Genomic DNA, 16,702 nt, shown 5'->3' on the forward strand with positions numbered 1-16,702 from the left:
CTCCATCGACTTCAATATACAGGAAAGAAACACACCAAAAAAAATATGCTTTAAGTAGCATGTGAGAGGTCAAACTAGGGGTTCTTGATGATTCTGAATCCATTGCAAGCATTTGTTTTGCATGAAAAACATTCCTTGCGCTAGAAAACGGACCAAAATAACGGTGAAAAGTTTCATCACTTTTCACAGGTTTGAGAGGCTGAAATCTAGCCCAATGAATGTTTTTCATGCAAAACAAATGCTTGCAATGGATTCGGAATCATGAAGAACCCTTAGTTTGACCCCTCACGTGCTACTTTTTTGGTGTGTTTTTTTCCAGTATAGTGAAGTCAATGGGAAACTTTTTTTTCGCAGTGTTTCCGGCAGAGCAGGCCTCTCATTCTGTGTACCTTATTGACCAAAAACTAAAATTTGGAGTATGTCATGACATCAACAGGTCTTCTCTCATTTTGGCACAGTGGCTCCCCGGCTAGTATTATTTACTGAGACTGGCACCAAGGACAACACAACGTTTCCCATTTTAAACTCCTAACCTAATCTAATCCGACAAAGGACTGAGGAGGTCTCTATGCCCTTGGTTACTCTTCTGAACAGAACCCAGAATGAGACCCCTTATATCAAACTCCATACGCGGGGCATTCACATAATTGGGGGGCAAAAAAGCAACACTTCGATTTGCGCATGTTGTCTTGAAAACTCAAGGATAAAAGGATAAAATTTGCGACATACAAGGCATAAACAAAACACTTGACAAACCATCAACACGAAGCCACAATGAACTACTAAGTATATAGCCTAGCAATTATGCAGATTACAGTGTAGCCCTTCACCTCAACACCAACAATAGCATGAAAACAGAAATATCTGACGCACGAGTATTAGGGCTGCAACGGGTAACTAATGGATGTGATCGCTTATAAAAATGAGTCATAGGAATAGTAGATCACGTACTTTCACCATTGTACAGCAAAGCATAAAATCTAGATGAAAATCCTTCACATCGTTTCAAGACACTTCTTGATTATGTGATTAATCCAAAAGGTTATTGATAAAACAATCGTTAAGAAGATAATCAATAGTTGCAACCCTATTGAGTATCATGTTGTGCCAACATGAAGTAAAGAAATAAGAAATAGTGTGTGTGTGTGTGTGCATGGGTGCGTGCGTGCGTGCACACAGTATGTATGGGCGTCCGCAGGTGAGCGGGCGAGGATGCCAGGAAGAGAAAGTTTCGCAATAACAAAAGACGGACAATGCATTAGATTAGAAGATGCTGTTTGATGACTGAGGCAAAGAGAGAATGCGTTTGATCAAAGGAACTACTACAGCTTTCAGAAGACCAGCACTTCGGCCTATATTAGTTTGCTCTTCTCCTGCCCTTTTCGGGTCCTTCCTTCTAGTGCTCAAAACTCGAGGAGTAGAAGAAAGGATTATATTTAATATCATCTGTAAAACCATCTGCGCCAGAGTAAAATGACATGTTTAGCCCTCATCTCTCTCTCCCTCTCGTGCTCTGCGTCGATCCGTCTCTCTCCGTCTGTCCTCGGAGTGCATTTAAAAGGGTGCACTGCAAAAAAACAGAACACTCAAAGCTAAGAGGCTTGTGGACATCTCAAATGCACATGGAGAGGCCATTAATAAAAATAATTAGCGTGGACGGGCTGGGCGGAAAAGTACGGGGGCAGATGTAAAATCTCATTTTCTGTTATTCAATTTATCAGAGAGCAAAACAGGAAATCCACCTATCATTCTGTTAGAGCAGGCATCTTCATCCTGGAAGGACACATGCGCGCACACACACACACACACACACACACACACACACACACACACACACACACACACACACACACACACACACACACACACACACACACACACACACACACACACACACACACACACACACACACACATGCAAACACATGTGAGAGCACATGCTTGCGCGCACACGCCCGCCCGCCCACCCACCCACACACATGCAGGCCCCATCGTCAGGCACAAAATGCCTGAGGGGTCATTAGTGAAGGAAGAAGATCAGATATCACCAATTCATCTTGGTCAGAATGGTCAGAGAAAGAGAGAGAGAGATAGATATATTGAGATGGAGAAAGCCAGGGAGGCGGAGTAGTGTACAGTACATTCCTGGTTTAATGTACTATTGTGATCTTGGGGTCATTAATCAAACACCGCCACCGCACGGACAACACACACACACACACATGCACGCCAACAAGCACACGTACACACACACACACACACACACACACACACACACACGTGGCAGAGTAGATGCGAGGCGTTAGAGGATTACTGTAACATCTGTCTCCATTTGCTCTTTTCTACTGGCAACAACCAGCAGATCATGCATTTGCATACCTGGCAGTTACTGTACTGTACATGCACAAGCACAGGCACACAAACAAACCCACTCACTAATAGGCTAACAGTCTCCCCTGTGTGTCTACATACAAAGCAGACAGATGCATTTCGTCAGTAATTAGGCTTCTCTCTAAGGGGAACTGTGTTTTGAAGACTACTCTTACATGTGACACTCTTAACATCTTTTGGTCACGTTATCTGTGCCAGTTGGTGGCGGCATGATCAAAACATGGGAGCAAATCACAGCAAAGATGCATACCTACCGCACACTCAAACACACGCATACATGCTTACTGTATGCGTGTGCGCGAAGCGCGCGCGCGAAGCACAAATTTTAATTGTGTTTTATAACCTTTTTTGCAGGTTTTATTCGGGTTTCCGCGGTTTATTTTTTAGCTAAATGTAACACAATTGGGAACTGCACACTAAACTTTCCCTTTGCCTCTCCAAACGGGCTGTGGACAGTGCGGAGACATATAAAAAATGCGCACACAGTGGCCATATGCCACTGATCTGATTGCAGCCAGCAGGATATTATTAGATGCTATATTGTCCGCCGCATCGGTCCAGACTCCAGTGTTAGTTAACAGCTGGTCAACTTCTGGTACACCATAGCCATTAGCCACTAGCTAGCCCAAACATTAGCCTAGCCAGGCAGCACAGCAGCATAACATAGCATTCATCATTACAAGTCTTTAGCCACGACTCACCAGTGAGGACGCCAGGGCTAGCAGAGGGCGATGTTTAATGCCTTCATAGCCTAGGTTGTGTTGTCTTGGTGTTCTGTATATTCCTTTTATGCCCGTATTGTTATAATTCACCGAGTCCATGACGCATATGTTACGCACGGAGAGACAGACGCTTAGACAAGTTAAAAGGGAAGTCCTTTGAAAGCCATTTCCTGTCTAAACAGTGCCCAGAAGCACATTTCAAAACAAGAGCCTTTCTTTTTTTTTTTTGTCTATACAATCGATCATTCAACACATGTTTATTTTGAAATTGTACTGGAAATAGAAGTAGCCAATAGCTCCTACTTCACGCCACTGATGTCAGAGCCTCTACTTGCCGATCGGCAATATTTTTCCCCCAACCCCCCTTTAGGGGGTGCGGTGGGGGGTGCGGTGGGACGTGGGGGAGGGGGTGCGGCCGCACCCCCAGCACCCCTACTTCCCTCGGGCATGATCAAGGCCTGCCAAAATACATTTTAGTTGAATAAATCAACTGTAGATTTAGTCGCCTAAGAACATACGATATTTAGTCAACAAAAATTAAAACGAAAACTTTTCAGGTGACTAAATTATGACTAAAACTAAATGACATTTTATTCAAAAGACTATGACTAAAACTAAATCAAAATTTGCTGTCAAAAACAACATTGCCGCAGCGCTGCCTAGTCAGTGCAGCCGTTGTTGATGAGTCAGAGCACCGTACAGTATACTGTAGCTTACAGCAGACTCACGGTATGGCTTACAGGAGACACGGCAGAATGAAATCAAACAGGGACCACTGGAGCGTAACCGAGTTCAAAAGAAGAGGGGAAATGCTGGTTGCCTGCGCTGAGGGAGAGAAAATACGTTTCCACCAAGAGAGGAGGCGACATAGCCGACCCAGCGCATAAAACCAAACTCACACTATTGGTCATTGCCTCCAATTTCTAAATAATGGTTCACTTCGTTCCAAGGCACGCCTTGGTGTGAATTGGATTGGTGTGTGGGATCCTAACTGACAATATTCACACGGCAGCCATACTTACTTTGCACTCATCAAGTGTGAAGTTAGGGGTCTGCGTCAATATGCCGAAATATGCCGAAGGGCCGGTATACCGACAAACTAAACCTAACCTTAACCCTAACCTCAGTAAAATTATGCCTAAACCTAACCCTAACCCTAACCTCAGTAACCGTGCCGACGCTGGTGAGTAACTAACCTGCCGACGCTGGTGAGTAACTAACCTGCTGACACTGGTGAGTTCCTACTGGAACAACGGACCGGCGGAACAATGAGCGGACCTCAAGTCAGAGCAAAATGGCCAAAACTTGACTATGGTCTACCTGAGCTGAGGAAGCTGACCTAACCGTTTGCAAGACAAATGACAATGGCACAATTGGCACACAAAACTGGAGAAAAGAAGATGGTCTGCCGATCAGCAAATCTAATCCTGCAGGAGTCTTCAAGTATTCAATGAAAGGAACATGATGGAGAGCATAAGTTATTCATGGACTTTACCGTACCGTGGTCTGTGATTTTACAGGACACAAGGTAGAGCTCCTTTAGACTCCTTCCCTCCTTGGCAATGATCTCCACACACCTGCAGAGACAAAGAGATGATAAGAAGAGAAGATGATCAGCACGTGTAACACCATACTGTATGACAACTGGTACAAAGGCTATTGCATAACCGTGTGAGGCATGCATTCCCTATTTTCATCGCTCCTGACGTGCATGGTTCCCAACGGGCAGAATCATCGATTAATAATTCAATCCTACTTTCGACTATGTCATTATGGCCAACATGTAAAATAGGAAGTGTACAAGATATTTTCTACAACCTAAAAAAAGTTAATTTAATTTAAATTAACTTATTTCTTGAGTATTAGCATAATCGAAAATACCAAAAGTAAGAGTAAGAATCACTAAGAAAATAATCAATCAGAATCAATCAATCAATCGTCTTTCTCTTGTACGCGTGCACTCCCCCTCTCTCACTCACACGCACACGCACACACACACGCACACACACACACACCACACCACACACACACACAACACACACACACACACACACACACACAGAGGGCGGTATTCCCAGGTAAAGGTTAAACAGTACAGCGGCAGGGTCATAGCTGTTCAGATATTCCTCTGCTTCTCTTAACACTGACATTAATAATTAAACACCTGATCTGATTAAAGAGGCCTACGCCAACACAGCGGGAGCACTGCGTGAGCACGTGCGTTTGTGCACGTGTGTTAATGTGTGCGTATGCAAAGGCACACTGTGTAGTAAGATCACATGCTCTTACAGCACTTCAAAGAGCTGCTATCTGTATTCGGCCCTGCGCTCGCTCAGACCCATGGGACTGTGTGCGTGCGTGCGTGTGCGTGCGTGTGTGTACTAGGAAGAGCCAGAGGGAAGATCAGAGTATCTGTAGCGAGTGATTCTCTTTAAAAGCCTCTAATGAGCAGGGTATGTGCTACAACTTTGAATTTGATCACGTCGTTTGACCCATTTAACCTTCACTTCAAACTTTTTCATCGTCATGCTGCTGCTATATTTATCCCTGCCAAGAGATCATGAATTCACCCACCTCTGTGTCTGCAGCTAATCTCGCACACTACCAGGCCGATTAGCGTCACGTTTCTTACTGCAAGCTGCCGGCAGGCCAAGGAGCCAAATTCCGGAATGTTTTTCAAATCCGTCAACAAGTATGCGATGTGTTTAATTTGTATTAATCATCGCGGAGTAATCGTCCCTCCCAGGCTATAGAATGTGCATCCCGCTCCCAACTAGCCAATTACACCCCTGTCCCTTCGGATATAAGTTTGCCGGTGCAAGCCGATACCAAAATATACATTTCTAATCATTCTAAACATTTGACATACCCCCCAAAAAACTAATTACAAATAAATGGATGATGATAAAAATTGTATGTGTATTTGAAAACAAATAAATAAAAAACAAGGCTACCATGTACCGTGTTGCATCTGCCGAGTAAAACAGTGTTGTGCATTCTGCAAAATGTACCTTCAGACGACATGAATGCCAACAGGGCCGACTACGAAAATGCATGACTCTCACACTGAAAACAAACAAAGACGTGTGATGGGATTTCTGCAAGAGAATTTTGGGCTCGCTCTTTCATGTTGTTTACTCCGCAATCTCACAACTCTGCGCGCGGGAGTGAAAATAGGAAATGGAAATCTGCGGGGGGATTCGACGCGCCACATTTCTCCGGGACAACATGGTGTTTTGGAGCCTCATGTTTGTTTTATCCCGATCCCTTTCCTCTGGGATGCATTCGAGGTGGGTGACACACACACAGACACAAAGGATTCGCAGATTTTCACTCGATGTGAGACATGTCACACCGCAGGATCAGAGAAGGGCAAGAAATGTCGAGGAGGAGGCGGCGTAAGAAAACTCAAAATGTGTGTCGTGTTTCTATATATTCCAATCCATATTACATGGGTCTGAGTGATTCCAAGGCCGTTGTGCACCAGCCCATCAGCTTTAGTTCAGTGGGCCGCATCCTCATACATTTCACCTTTTCTATTGCATTTCAGCCGCTGGCCCTACAGACCTCTCCACCATACTGCCCACACTCCCCTCCCTCTCAGTGCCTGCATCTTTTCCATCGCTCTCTCTCTCCTTCTTTCTTGCCTTCCCTCTCTCATCCAACACTAACGCTCTCTCTCTCTCTCTCTCTCCCCCCCCTCTTCTCTAACTCACTCTCTCTCTCTCTCTCTTTGACAGGGATGTGCAGAGAATGTTAGAGAGGCAGGGGCTGACATTTCTAAAAGGGCCTTTTGGTGGAAATATCGAAAATAGCAGACCTCCAAGCTCACAACGCGTCGCAGCGTGACGCGTTGTGAGCTTGGAGGTCGGCTATTTTCGATGCTTGACACCACCCTGAACTAAGCATAATCAACAGAGAGGTCTGGTCTGGTCATGGTCTGGAGAGGGCACTTTTTACAGACGGATACAAGGGCAGGGGCTCAAGCCCCCTTTGATGTCGATGTGTGCACGTGCCTGCTCTCTGAGGTTCGCAATAAAAATCTCATCGGTCAGATTGAGAAAGAAGGTCAAATCTGAGTAGCGGGAGGGGAAGGAAATACATCAAAACATCTGCTGTGATTGGACATCTCCGGCCAATGAGGGAGTCTGACATCAGATCCATTTAAGCCAACGGATATCACCATGTCCTGCCAAGCATCTGGAGGCAGCTGGGTTACTGTAGAGCAGCCAGGGGTGGAAAAGTAACTAAGTACTGTACTGTAGTGCAATTTTGAGGTATTTAATATTTACTTGAGTATGTCCAATTTCCAACCCTACTTCTACTCCACTACATCTCGGATCCACATATTGTACTTCTACTCCACTACATTTATTTGAAAACCTTAGTTACTAGTTGCTTTGTAAATATTTGAAATTTGAAAATAGAAAATCTACACGCTCACAATGTGTTGCAATGTTATAACTAACCCTAACCCTTTTACTTTTGATACTTTAAGTACATTTTGATGCCAATACTGTTGTACCTTTACTCAAGAACATTTTTAATTGCGGAATTTTACTTTTAACTCATTTAGTGCCACCCCTTTCACCACTAGAGGGCGCCCAGTGGCCATAGAAAATCCCATAGAGATATGCTGGTATATGCAGAAGCCCTGCAGCCATGACTTGCCTGAACACTTTCCTTTGTGCATGTACAGGAAGAGGATGAAGTTAGCTTGAAGTTAGCTATTGGCTACCAAGCATTTTAGAAGCCTTATTTTCGTCAACTTAGCCATGATTAAACCTTGCACACCTCATGCATGGGAAAAAAACAGAGAAGAATGAGCTCTAAAAAATCCAGTGGATTTGTGCAGTTTGTTCACAGCTTTCAAACAAAAAAATCCGATTGGAAATCCGTTCAGGCATTCTTGAGATAATCGCCATTATGTTTTACATGTTATGTAAACAAACATGGCTGCCCTGTATGTTAGATGGGGTTGTATGGGGGTGGAACATGCAAAATCGCGATTGAAATCATGTTCACTAGATTTGATGGGGTCCAAAAAAACAAAACAAAAAATCAATTTTTTTTTTAAATTTAATTAAGGTAGGGTGGAGCTCCCCAGGGACGTTGTTACAGAGCACCCAGGTCTCCAGGGTCACAGCAAAAAGCATTTAGATTCAACATCAATGAACGGGGAGGGGGAGAGAGAGAGAGAGAGAGAGAGAGAGAGCCGACATGGAGAGGAAAAATAAGAGAGCCGAGGAAGGGGAATGGAGCGAGCGAGACGCAAAATAAAATAGAGAATTAGGGGTCTTTCATAAGGCTGGAGCAAGATGAGGTAAGTGGAGAGGAGAGGAGATGGATAAGGTATGGCCTGTGCAACATGAAAGGTAGACCCCTTACTGAGAACCAGTGAGGCCCTGGCTCCCTGAGGTAGCTCTCCCCCATCTTCCTCTGCACACACACACACACAGACCACAACAGCTGCCTATGACCGACTCATATTGCTCAGCTGACATGAATTAGTGATCTACTTATTTTCAATAATGTAGCACACCTATGACAAAAAAGCCCAGGTGGACATGCAGCACATGAAGAATACATGGGGAATGAAAGACAGACAGACACACAGAACATTAGGATGCAGAGCAAGGAGAGAGAGAGAGAGAGAGGTGTGTGTGTGTGTGTGTGTGTGTGTGTGTGTGTGTGTGTGTGTGTGTGTGTGTGTGTGTGTGTGTGTGTGTGTGTGTGTGTGGGAGCGTGAGTGTGTGTGTGTGTGTGTGTGTGTGCTCGCTTGCACTGAAGCAGCCGGAAGAAGGAAGGACGGATTGAGGTGGAAGGGGGCGAGGGAGGAGGAGGATGGTGAGGATCAAACAGTGAGAGAGAAAGGAGGGAGATGGTGGGTTGATGGTTGGAGCCTGTGGACAGGGGGGCATGAAGGCACAGGGCGGAGAGCGTTCGAGAGCCCTGTGTTCGAGGTGGGGGGGTTGGTGAGACCAGCTCTGCCAACCAGCAGGTGCACCTGTGCCGCTAATCCACCAGATTAGCGGCGCAGGTGAAGTTCAGGGCATCTAATCAGGTGTGCTTGGTCTGGCTGGGTTAATGCCAGCGGACGCAAGAGGTTGCCTAGGGGCTACCAAGGTCTGTTTGGGTGTTAAACAATCAATGAACACCAGCCTAAGTTGCTGTTGGAAATAAACGGCACCCAAATGGCAGCGTTGGTCCAGAAGTTCACCCGTTTTCCCCACTGTAAGAATTGTCATGTGAAGAGGGGTACATAGTAAATTCCTAAGTGTTGATTTAACCACTTCAGTAATATTCATTTTTAATTATACGTCATGTATACGCCCTCTACACCACATCTGTTGGCTGAAATGTGCCGATCTACAACCTCACAACACGTCATCTTGCAACATGTTGTGAGCTTAATGTAGATTGTCTATTTCAACCAAAAATCACACCCGTGTGAACTGAGCGGTGGTCGTGGAGGCTGCGCAACAGCAAAACAAATATATACCTGTATATATATATAATAAAAAATATTAAAACAATATTAAACAAAATATTAATAATAAAATGCATGTCACTCAGGCCGCCACTGGTATCCATCCGTGTGTGTGTGTGTGTGTGTGTGTGTGTGTGTGTGTGTGTGTGTGTGTGTGTCTGGTCTGGCCTGAACAACAGCGCCCCTCCCTTAACTCATTGACTGCCAAGGCCCGAGTTTCCCGAGTTATTACAGTAGTCCCAGGCTGCCAGAGCCCGAGTTTCCCGAGTTGGAAGCCATTTTGAAAAAAAAAAAAAAAAAAAAAAAAAAAAATCAAAATTTCTTTTTATAAAAAAATTTCTAAAAATGCCTCAAATGTATTAGGCATGATCGCAATTGTGAAATTGCATGTGTAGCCCCATAACAAACAAACACATCTTTCAAAATGTCAAAAATGGCTGTTTTGACACAGATTTCCAAGCGGATTTTTTTGTTTGAAAGCTGTTAACTCACTTACTGCCAATTTAAAATGCCCCTCGAGTGGCACTAGTACCAGAAGCCTCCATAGACTCCCATGTAATTTATAGTGCACAGATCATGCACGCCCATGCACAGATCATGCACCACAAAAATGGCTGCCATGTTTGAAAGATGGGGTTGTATGGGGGGTGGAACATGCAAAATCGCGATTGAAATCATGTTTACTAGATTTAATTGGGTCCAAAAAGTAAAAAAAAGTAAAGTCGCCCAAAGTCGCTTGGCAGGGAACTCCATAGTGAGAAAGTTGCTCTAAAAGTCGCCTGGCACTGTATGAGTTAAAAAGTACTACACATATGATGCATATATGGTGCATGGGCGTGCACGATCCGTGCACTAAAAATTGATCCGTGCACTAGAAATCTAGGATAGTGGCAGTCTGGTACTTGGGGGCCATCTTGAAATGGCATTCAATGAGTTAACATGTGTGGTCAAAAAAGGTACTGTAGGCTACATACAGACAGAGACAGACAGACAGACAGACAGACACGGACGCAGACAGACAGACATACCCACACACACACACGGCCACGTATAGGAGCGTTGTGACCACCGCTCAAAAACTACAAATGATGGGAGTTTATATGAAAAGTTATTTCCCACTTCTTTACACCTGTAAACCTGTCATGTGACAATACATTGTGACATAAAGTTAAAGAATGATCACCGACTATGATATGTCCACATATGGGCACTGGGGTTCATGTGGTTAACTGAGAGAGGACCTAAATAGAACTCCTCTCTTGCGGGTCCATTTGGATTCATTTTAACACTCTCAAGAGTAAACAAAGCTGAGAATGTTACCGTGCCCCAAGGACGAAGGTGAGGAGGGCTAGATAAGATAAAAGAGGAGAACAAGAGGGAGTAGGATCAAGTGAAACGATAACAGATACATGCAGGGTAAGGAGACAGGAGGCTCTTCAGGATGCTACCGACGACACGGAAATGTGTGCAGCATTTCAAGCCTCGGCCAGCCCAAACACATACAGCCCGAAGGCCACACTGTGGCCAATAAAAGGACAATGGAAATCGTTTCCATGACAACTGAGACACTCCGCGGCTAAGCGATTAGTGTGAGCGGCAGGCGGGAGGGGAGAGAGAGAAAGATGAAGAGAGAGGAGCAAGGGAGTGACACATCAGGGGTCACTATGTGCTTTGGCTCGTTGTCACCGTGCTGTCAGCACAAACAGCTAGAGGTAAACAATAAAACTGTCACTTCTCTGTCTCTCTCACACAACACATAGAACACAATATCAATCTTTATGGCTGTTGCTCAAGGTTGGTCCAATATTTGGAGCGGGGAAAAAAAATCACACTGACAGCTGGGCTACGTGTCGGTTGCATCAAACCATTGGAAGTTGGACTTCAGTTTGAGACTCTGTCGTTTTACCCATGGCATCTAGGTGACCTTGCTTGGTCCTTTGGACGGATTGCCTGTGAGTGAACTGGCGAGTGCTTAAACCGTTTTGCTATATATAGTTCTAGCATTATCTATCTATAAATGCGAGAAGTCTCTGAGTGTCTGTCTGTCTGTGTGTCTGTAATCCGCGTATCTCGAGAACCGTTCGTCCCACCGGCTTCAGATTCGGCACGCGCGTTCCCCGCCGCGGCACGGAGTGCAGTGCCGGGTCTCGACCCGACCCGACGCGCGGTTTTCCCGAACCGGCGCGAAACGTTCGGAATCTCCTTATTTGATTGTTGGTTTATTTGGTTGATTGTTGACATCAGGCTGTTCCGGAGGAAATCGGCGAAAGCTCTGACTCATTGTGTGACATCACTTCATAAAAGGCTCTGACATCACGTACGCCACATGAGTCAACAAAAAATCTCTGTGAGTGTGTATGTATGTATGTAATCCGCGTATCTCGAGAACCGTTCGTCCCACGGGCACGCGCGTTCTCCATATATGGGCATAAAATGAATGCCCCCATATATGGGCATAAAATGGATTGCAGACAGACAGATACAGATATCTCCATATATGGACATAAATGGACAGAGGCAAACAGATGGTCAAAGATCTCCATATATGGGCATAAAATGGACGCAGACAGACAGATACAGATATCTCCATATATGGACATAAATGGACACAGTCAAACAGATGTTCAAAACGGGTCCTATGACAACAGGTATAATGAGGTTTGCATTAAAGGGGGAACCGGCACTGTGTCTGCAACACAGTTGGAGGCACAGACAGATACTCCATATATGGGCATAAAATGGACGCAGATAGACAGATATCTCCATATATGGGCATAAAATGGACCCAGAACTATAACTGCAGTGATCTCCATATATGGACATAAAATGGACAGCGACATACAGACAGACATATACAGATAACTCCATATATGGGCATAAATGGACACAGGCAGACAGATGGTCAAAACGGGTCCTATGAAAACAGGTATAATGGGGTTTGCATTAAAGGGCGGGGCATTCATTCCCTATTTACATTGTTCCGAGTTGGCCAGGTCGCCGACTAGACGCTGGGCCGCCCGAAGGGCGGCCCAGCTTCTAGTAAAATGAAATGAAATGCCATCCTATACATGTGTTGACTTAAAACTATCCAAGTTCCAAGAAACTGGGATAGTTTTAAGTCAATTAAATTTAGTGGTTATTAGTTTGGTTTATTTATTTTAATTCAAAATTAACATGACAAGAAAAAGAGAGAGGGCTGGTCTTTTAATGATACTGCGCAAGCATATCGTTGCTGGCAGGCTCAAACCTATTACTTTATGTCCAAAACCACTACATTTCAGGAAATAGAAAAAATGTGTTCTAGTAGCACCAAGTCACACCACACACAAGCTTAATATTTTTCAAAGGTTATATCTATTGATAAATGCACGGAATCTCTTTGTGAATGTCTGTCCCCCACATATCTAGAGAACTGACTTCAAACATGGCACGTGCATCGCTGAGGACCAGAGGATGTGTTGTGCCAAGTGGGATTGGTCAGGTTGGACCACCAGGTGACCGGAAACCAAAAGTCACAATTATTTTTATCTTGTATGTTTGTGTCACTTTAATACGCATATAAAGAGATTCCAGAGATCATAGTAACTAGTCCTGTGCCAGGGGGTGTGCACAGTATATGGGTGCACAGCATAAGGGATTGAATGTCCCTGAGGAGTCTCAGAAGTACAGTAATGTTGGAGAACCAGTGACCAGAGACCAGTGCCCGTTGGGCAGAATAGTCACCATTGACGTCAATATATACGTGCAATACCCGTTGTATCCGTCTGTCTGTCTGTCTGTGTCCCATATTCATGCCCATACATTATATGGAGATCTCTTATCTCTGTCTAAATGGACCAATTTCCATGATTGGTCAAGTTTCACGTGACATCATTGTGACCGAAGGTCGCAGCTTAGTATGAGAAACGGCACATCGTGTCCGTGTCTGTCCGTGTACGCTTTTTTACGGTCTATGGGTTTGTCGCTCTGACATCACACTCTGACATCACGGTGATGTATGGGGAAGCCCATATCTAACATGACTTCATATGTGAATGCCCATATATGGAGGCCACATCAGCGAGCCACATACCACACTAACAGAATCCATATATGGCCAAGAAAGATGGCCAAGACAGCCCATATATTTGTGGCTGGTTCTACAGACAGGGATCTCCATGAAGTCAGATGGCCAAGACATGGCGCAACCTCGCCCTTTAGGGTGAGGTCGCTTGTCGCCCATAGGCGTCTTACTGGTAATATCTTACTATAAAACGGGAGAACCTCTAGTATATAATATAGCTTAAATAATATAGCTTGTAGATCTTCTAGTTTTGCTACTTTAGTGTGACATTGTCCAACAGTAATAGGGTATTCATTTAGGAGAAAATATAAAAGGATAAATGAAGACAAGGTTTCTGCCTAACAGCAATCATATCATTATTATTATTATATGAACGTGTATCTGTGGGAGAGAATCTTATTGAATAGGATTTCAGAAGATAAATTCAAGTCTGACAATGGCTATAGCAATGGCAAGGCCAAATGACTGATACAGAACCATCACCTTCTTATTTACAATGCAGTACACGCAGCGGTAATGTGCCCTTCTCGCTATGCAAACAAATGTAAAAGTTCAAAATGAAAGTCTATCAGCTATCCACTAGCCTTGGCCTTTGAAATCATAAAGAAGTATACAGAGCACACAATAACAGAATTGAATGAATCCGCTGCAAAATATCAGCAATTTATCCTCACATGCCTCAATGGACTTTTAAGAACGAGAGAGTGTGTGTGTGTGTGTGTGTGTGTGTGTGTGTGTGTGTGTGTGTGTGTGTGTGTGTGTGTGTGTGTGTGTGTGTGTGTGTGTGTGTGTGTGTGTGTGTGTGTGTGTGTGTGTGTGTGTGTGTGTGTGTGTGCGTGCGCGCGCGTCCATGTACACAGCCAGGTAATATTCAATAACAGTCCATGATCAGTCTTTGATTCGTTCAAATTCGACAATGGTTCTCTGAAACTTTGAATAGTATAAAGTAAAAATGTTCTCTTTATCTTTAGAATATTTTTCCAGCCTCAGGAACATCTTAATCCTTGAGGCATCTTAGCTCTTACATACATCTGATTCTTTGACATGAAACAGACAGCCATTTTGTCAACCATGAAGGCCTTATTGATGTAAAGCCTCGTAAATGTTTGTCATAAAAATAGGTCCCCAGTAAAACGCTGTCTGTGGAACTGCATCAGTGGAACATGGGGCACTTCCAAACACACAAGTCAAACCTCTAATGGAAACATGTCTAGTCAAGGGTTTTACTGCCCATATATACCGCAACAACTCTACAGCTTGGCTAGACAGATACATTGGGGGGAGGGGGGAGTGAGATAGCTGTATGTGTGTGTGTGTGTGTGTGTGTGTGTGTGTGTGTGTGTGTGTGTGTGTGTGTGTGTGTGTGTGTGTGTGTGTGTGTGTGTGTGTGTGTGTGTGTGTGTGAGAGAGAGAGAGAGAGAGAGAAAGAAAGGGAGAGAGAAAATATCAGTGCAGAGTATGTACAGTATGTGTATTTGTGCTAACGCTTGCAATGATGCATATGCGTTTGCATTTTGTGACTTTGTTGTTTGCGCCTGTGTGTGTGTGTGTGTGTGTGTGTGTGTGTGTGTGTGTGTGTGTGTGTGTGTGTGTGTGTGTGCGTTTCTCAGAAGTGGAGCTAATCTTCTCCTTTGCAGCTCAGCCAGAGGTATCCGAGCAGACAGGCAGCAAGAGGAAGAATAGCAAAACCGTACTTGAGAGAAACAGAGGTCCGCATTTATCACAAAGACCGCAGACAGTCAAGCCAGCCAACCGACATGTGTACTGTGGCTCTTCTCTTTGGCCGGCCAATCAGAGCGGGGGCAAGAACAAAGGGGGCTGCCGGGAGAAGGGCCGTAGGTAGGGACAGGCAGGGGCGGAAAGGGGGGGAAAAGTGGGACTGAGTTACCAGGGCCCAAGGTGGAGGGGCCTTAATTATTTTATACTTTAGCTATTGAAAAATAGCAGATATACAAGCTCACAGCGCGGCACCGAGTGCCACGCTGTGAGCTTGTAGATCTGCTATTTTTGAAAAGTCGTGAAAATGTGTGCAAATCTTTGAATGTATGTATTTTTTTAAGCGAACATTTGTAACTCAAATTTTGCTTCGGGGGGGGGGGGGGGTCCCTGGAACTAAATGTTTGGAGATGGGGGTGCGTGGCCAAATACATATCATTTTGGGGGTCCTTCACATGAAAATGTTTGAGCTCCTCTGACATAGAAACAGGTTTTTTAAAAAAAACCTTAGAAGGATTTGAAATATTCACGATTTTTCAAAAATAGCAGATCTACAAGCTCGCAGTGGCTGTGAGCTTGTATAACTGCTATTTTTCAATAGTTAAAGCACAAAACGTGAGTGAATCCTTGTACCCAGGGCCCATAATTTGGTGTGACACCCCTGTAGGTAGGTACAGTAGCGTGGCGCGGTCTGCCACAGGGCCTCGTCTCGTCCCAGTCACACGCCCCGCAATTACACGGCTGCCTCGCCGCACAAAAGCAGCATGGAAATACTGTAGCAATGGACGGGTTTTTAGGGGAGAGAAAGAAAATGAAAGAAAGTAAGCATGAAATGTATAAAAGAAGAGAGAGGTTGAAGGTCTGAGGAGGGAGAAAAGAGGCAGAGCCGCGGTGCCAGACAAGGATTCGGCGCGCTGCCTCTGTCTGTGGGCTTAATGAAATGGAAGGGCGGAGCCGAAGAAGAGGAGGAGAGCCTAGACGAAGAGAAGGGTTTATACTTCTGAGCAGAAGGCTCTCTCAAAATGATTCTTGTTGTAAATTTTCTTTATACTGCCCATAAATCCATACACGAGGCCCCGGTGCAAAAGGCTGTGCCTGAACACGGCGACTTGCAACATTGAGTTTCTGGAATTCTGTGGACGACCAAAAAAAAAAAAAAAAAAAACTTTAAGACTTTTTTTTTTTCATTGGGCTAGTATAAATGGATATAAAAAAAGAAAACCCAATACCCACGAACAGCCCTTCAATGAGCAGCTATTCTCCATGTCGAGGAAGGGAAATAATCTTGAAATGGAGCAATGCAGACTTTATCGACGAGAG

At 44.5% G+C, this 16,702-nt stretch overlaps 1 protein-coding gene across 1 annotated transcript in view; it reads right to left on the reverse strand.

Annotated features, from left to right (window-relative positions):
* Positions 1-16,702, reverse strand: part of fbxl17 (F-box and leucine-rich repeat protein 17) — a 328,548-nt gene that overhangs the window by 99,693 nt on the left and 212,153 nt on the right. Inside the window, exon 9 of the mRNA XM_080739152.1 lies at positions 4,614-4,690. Within this exon, the coding sequence (XP_080595278.1) occupies positions 4,614-4,690 (77 nt within the window). The remainder of the gene's footprint in view (positions 1-4,613; positions 4,691-16,702) is intronic.

This window comes from Nannobrachium achirus (genome assembly GCF_963921795.1).
Source record: "Nannobrachium achirus genome assembly, chromosome: 12".
In the NCBI taxonomy this organism is placed as follows: domain Eukaryota; kingdom Metazoa; phylum Chordata; class Actinopteri; order Myctophiformes; family Myctophidae; genus Nannobrachium; species Nannobrachium achirus.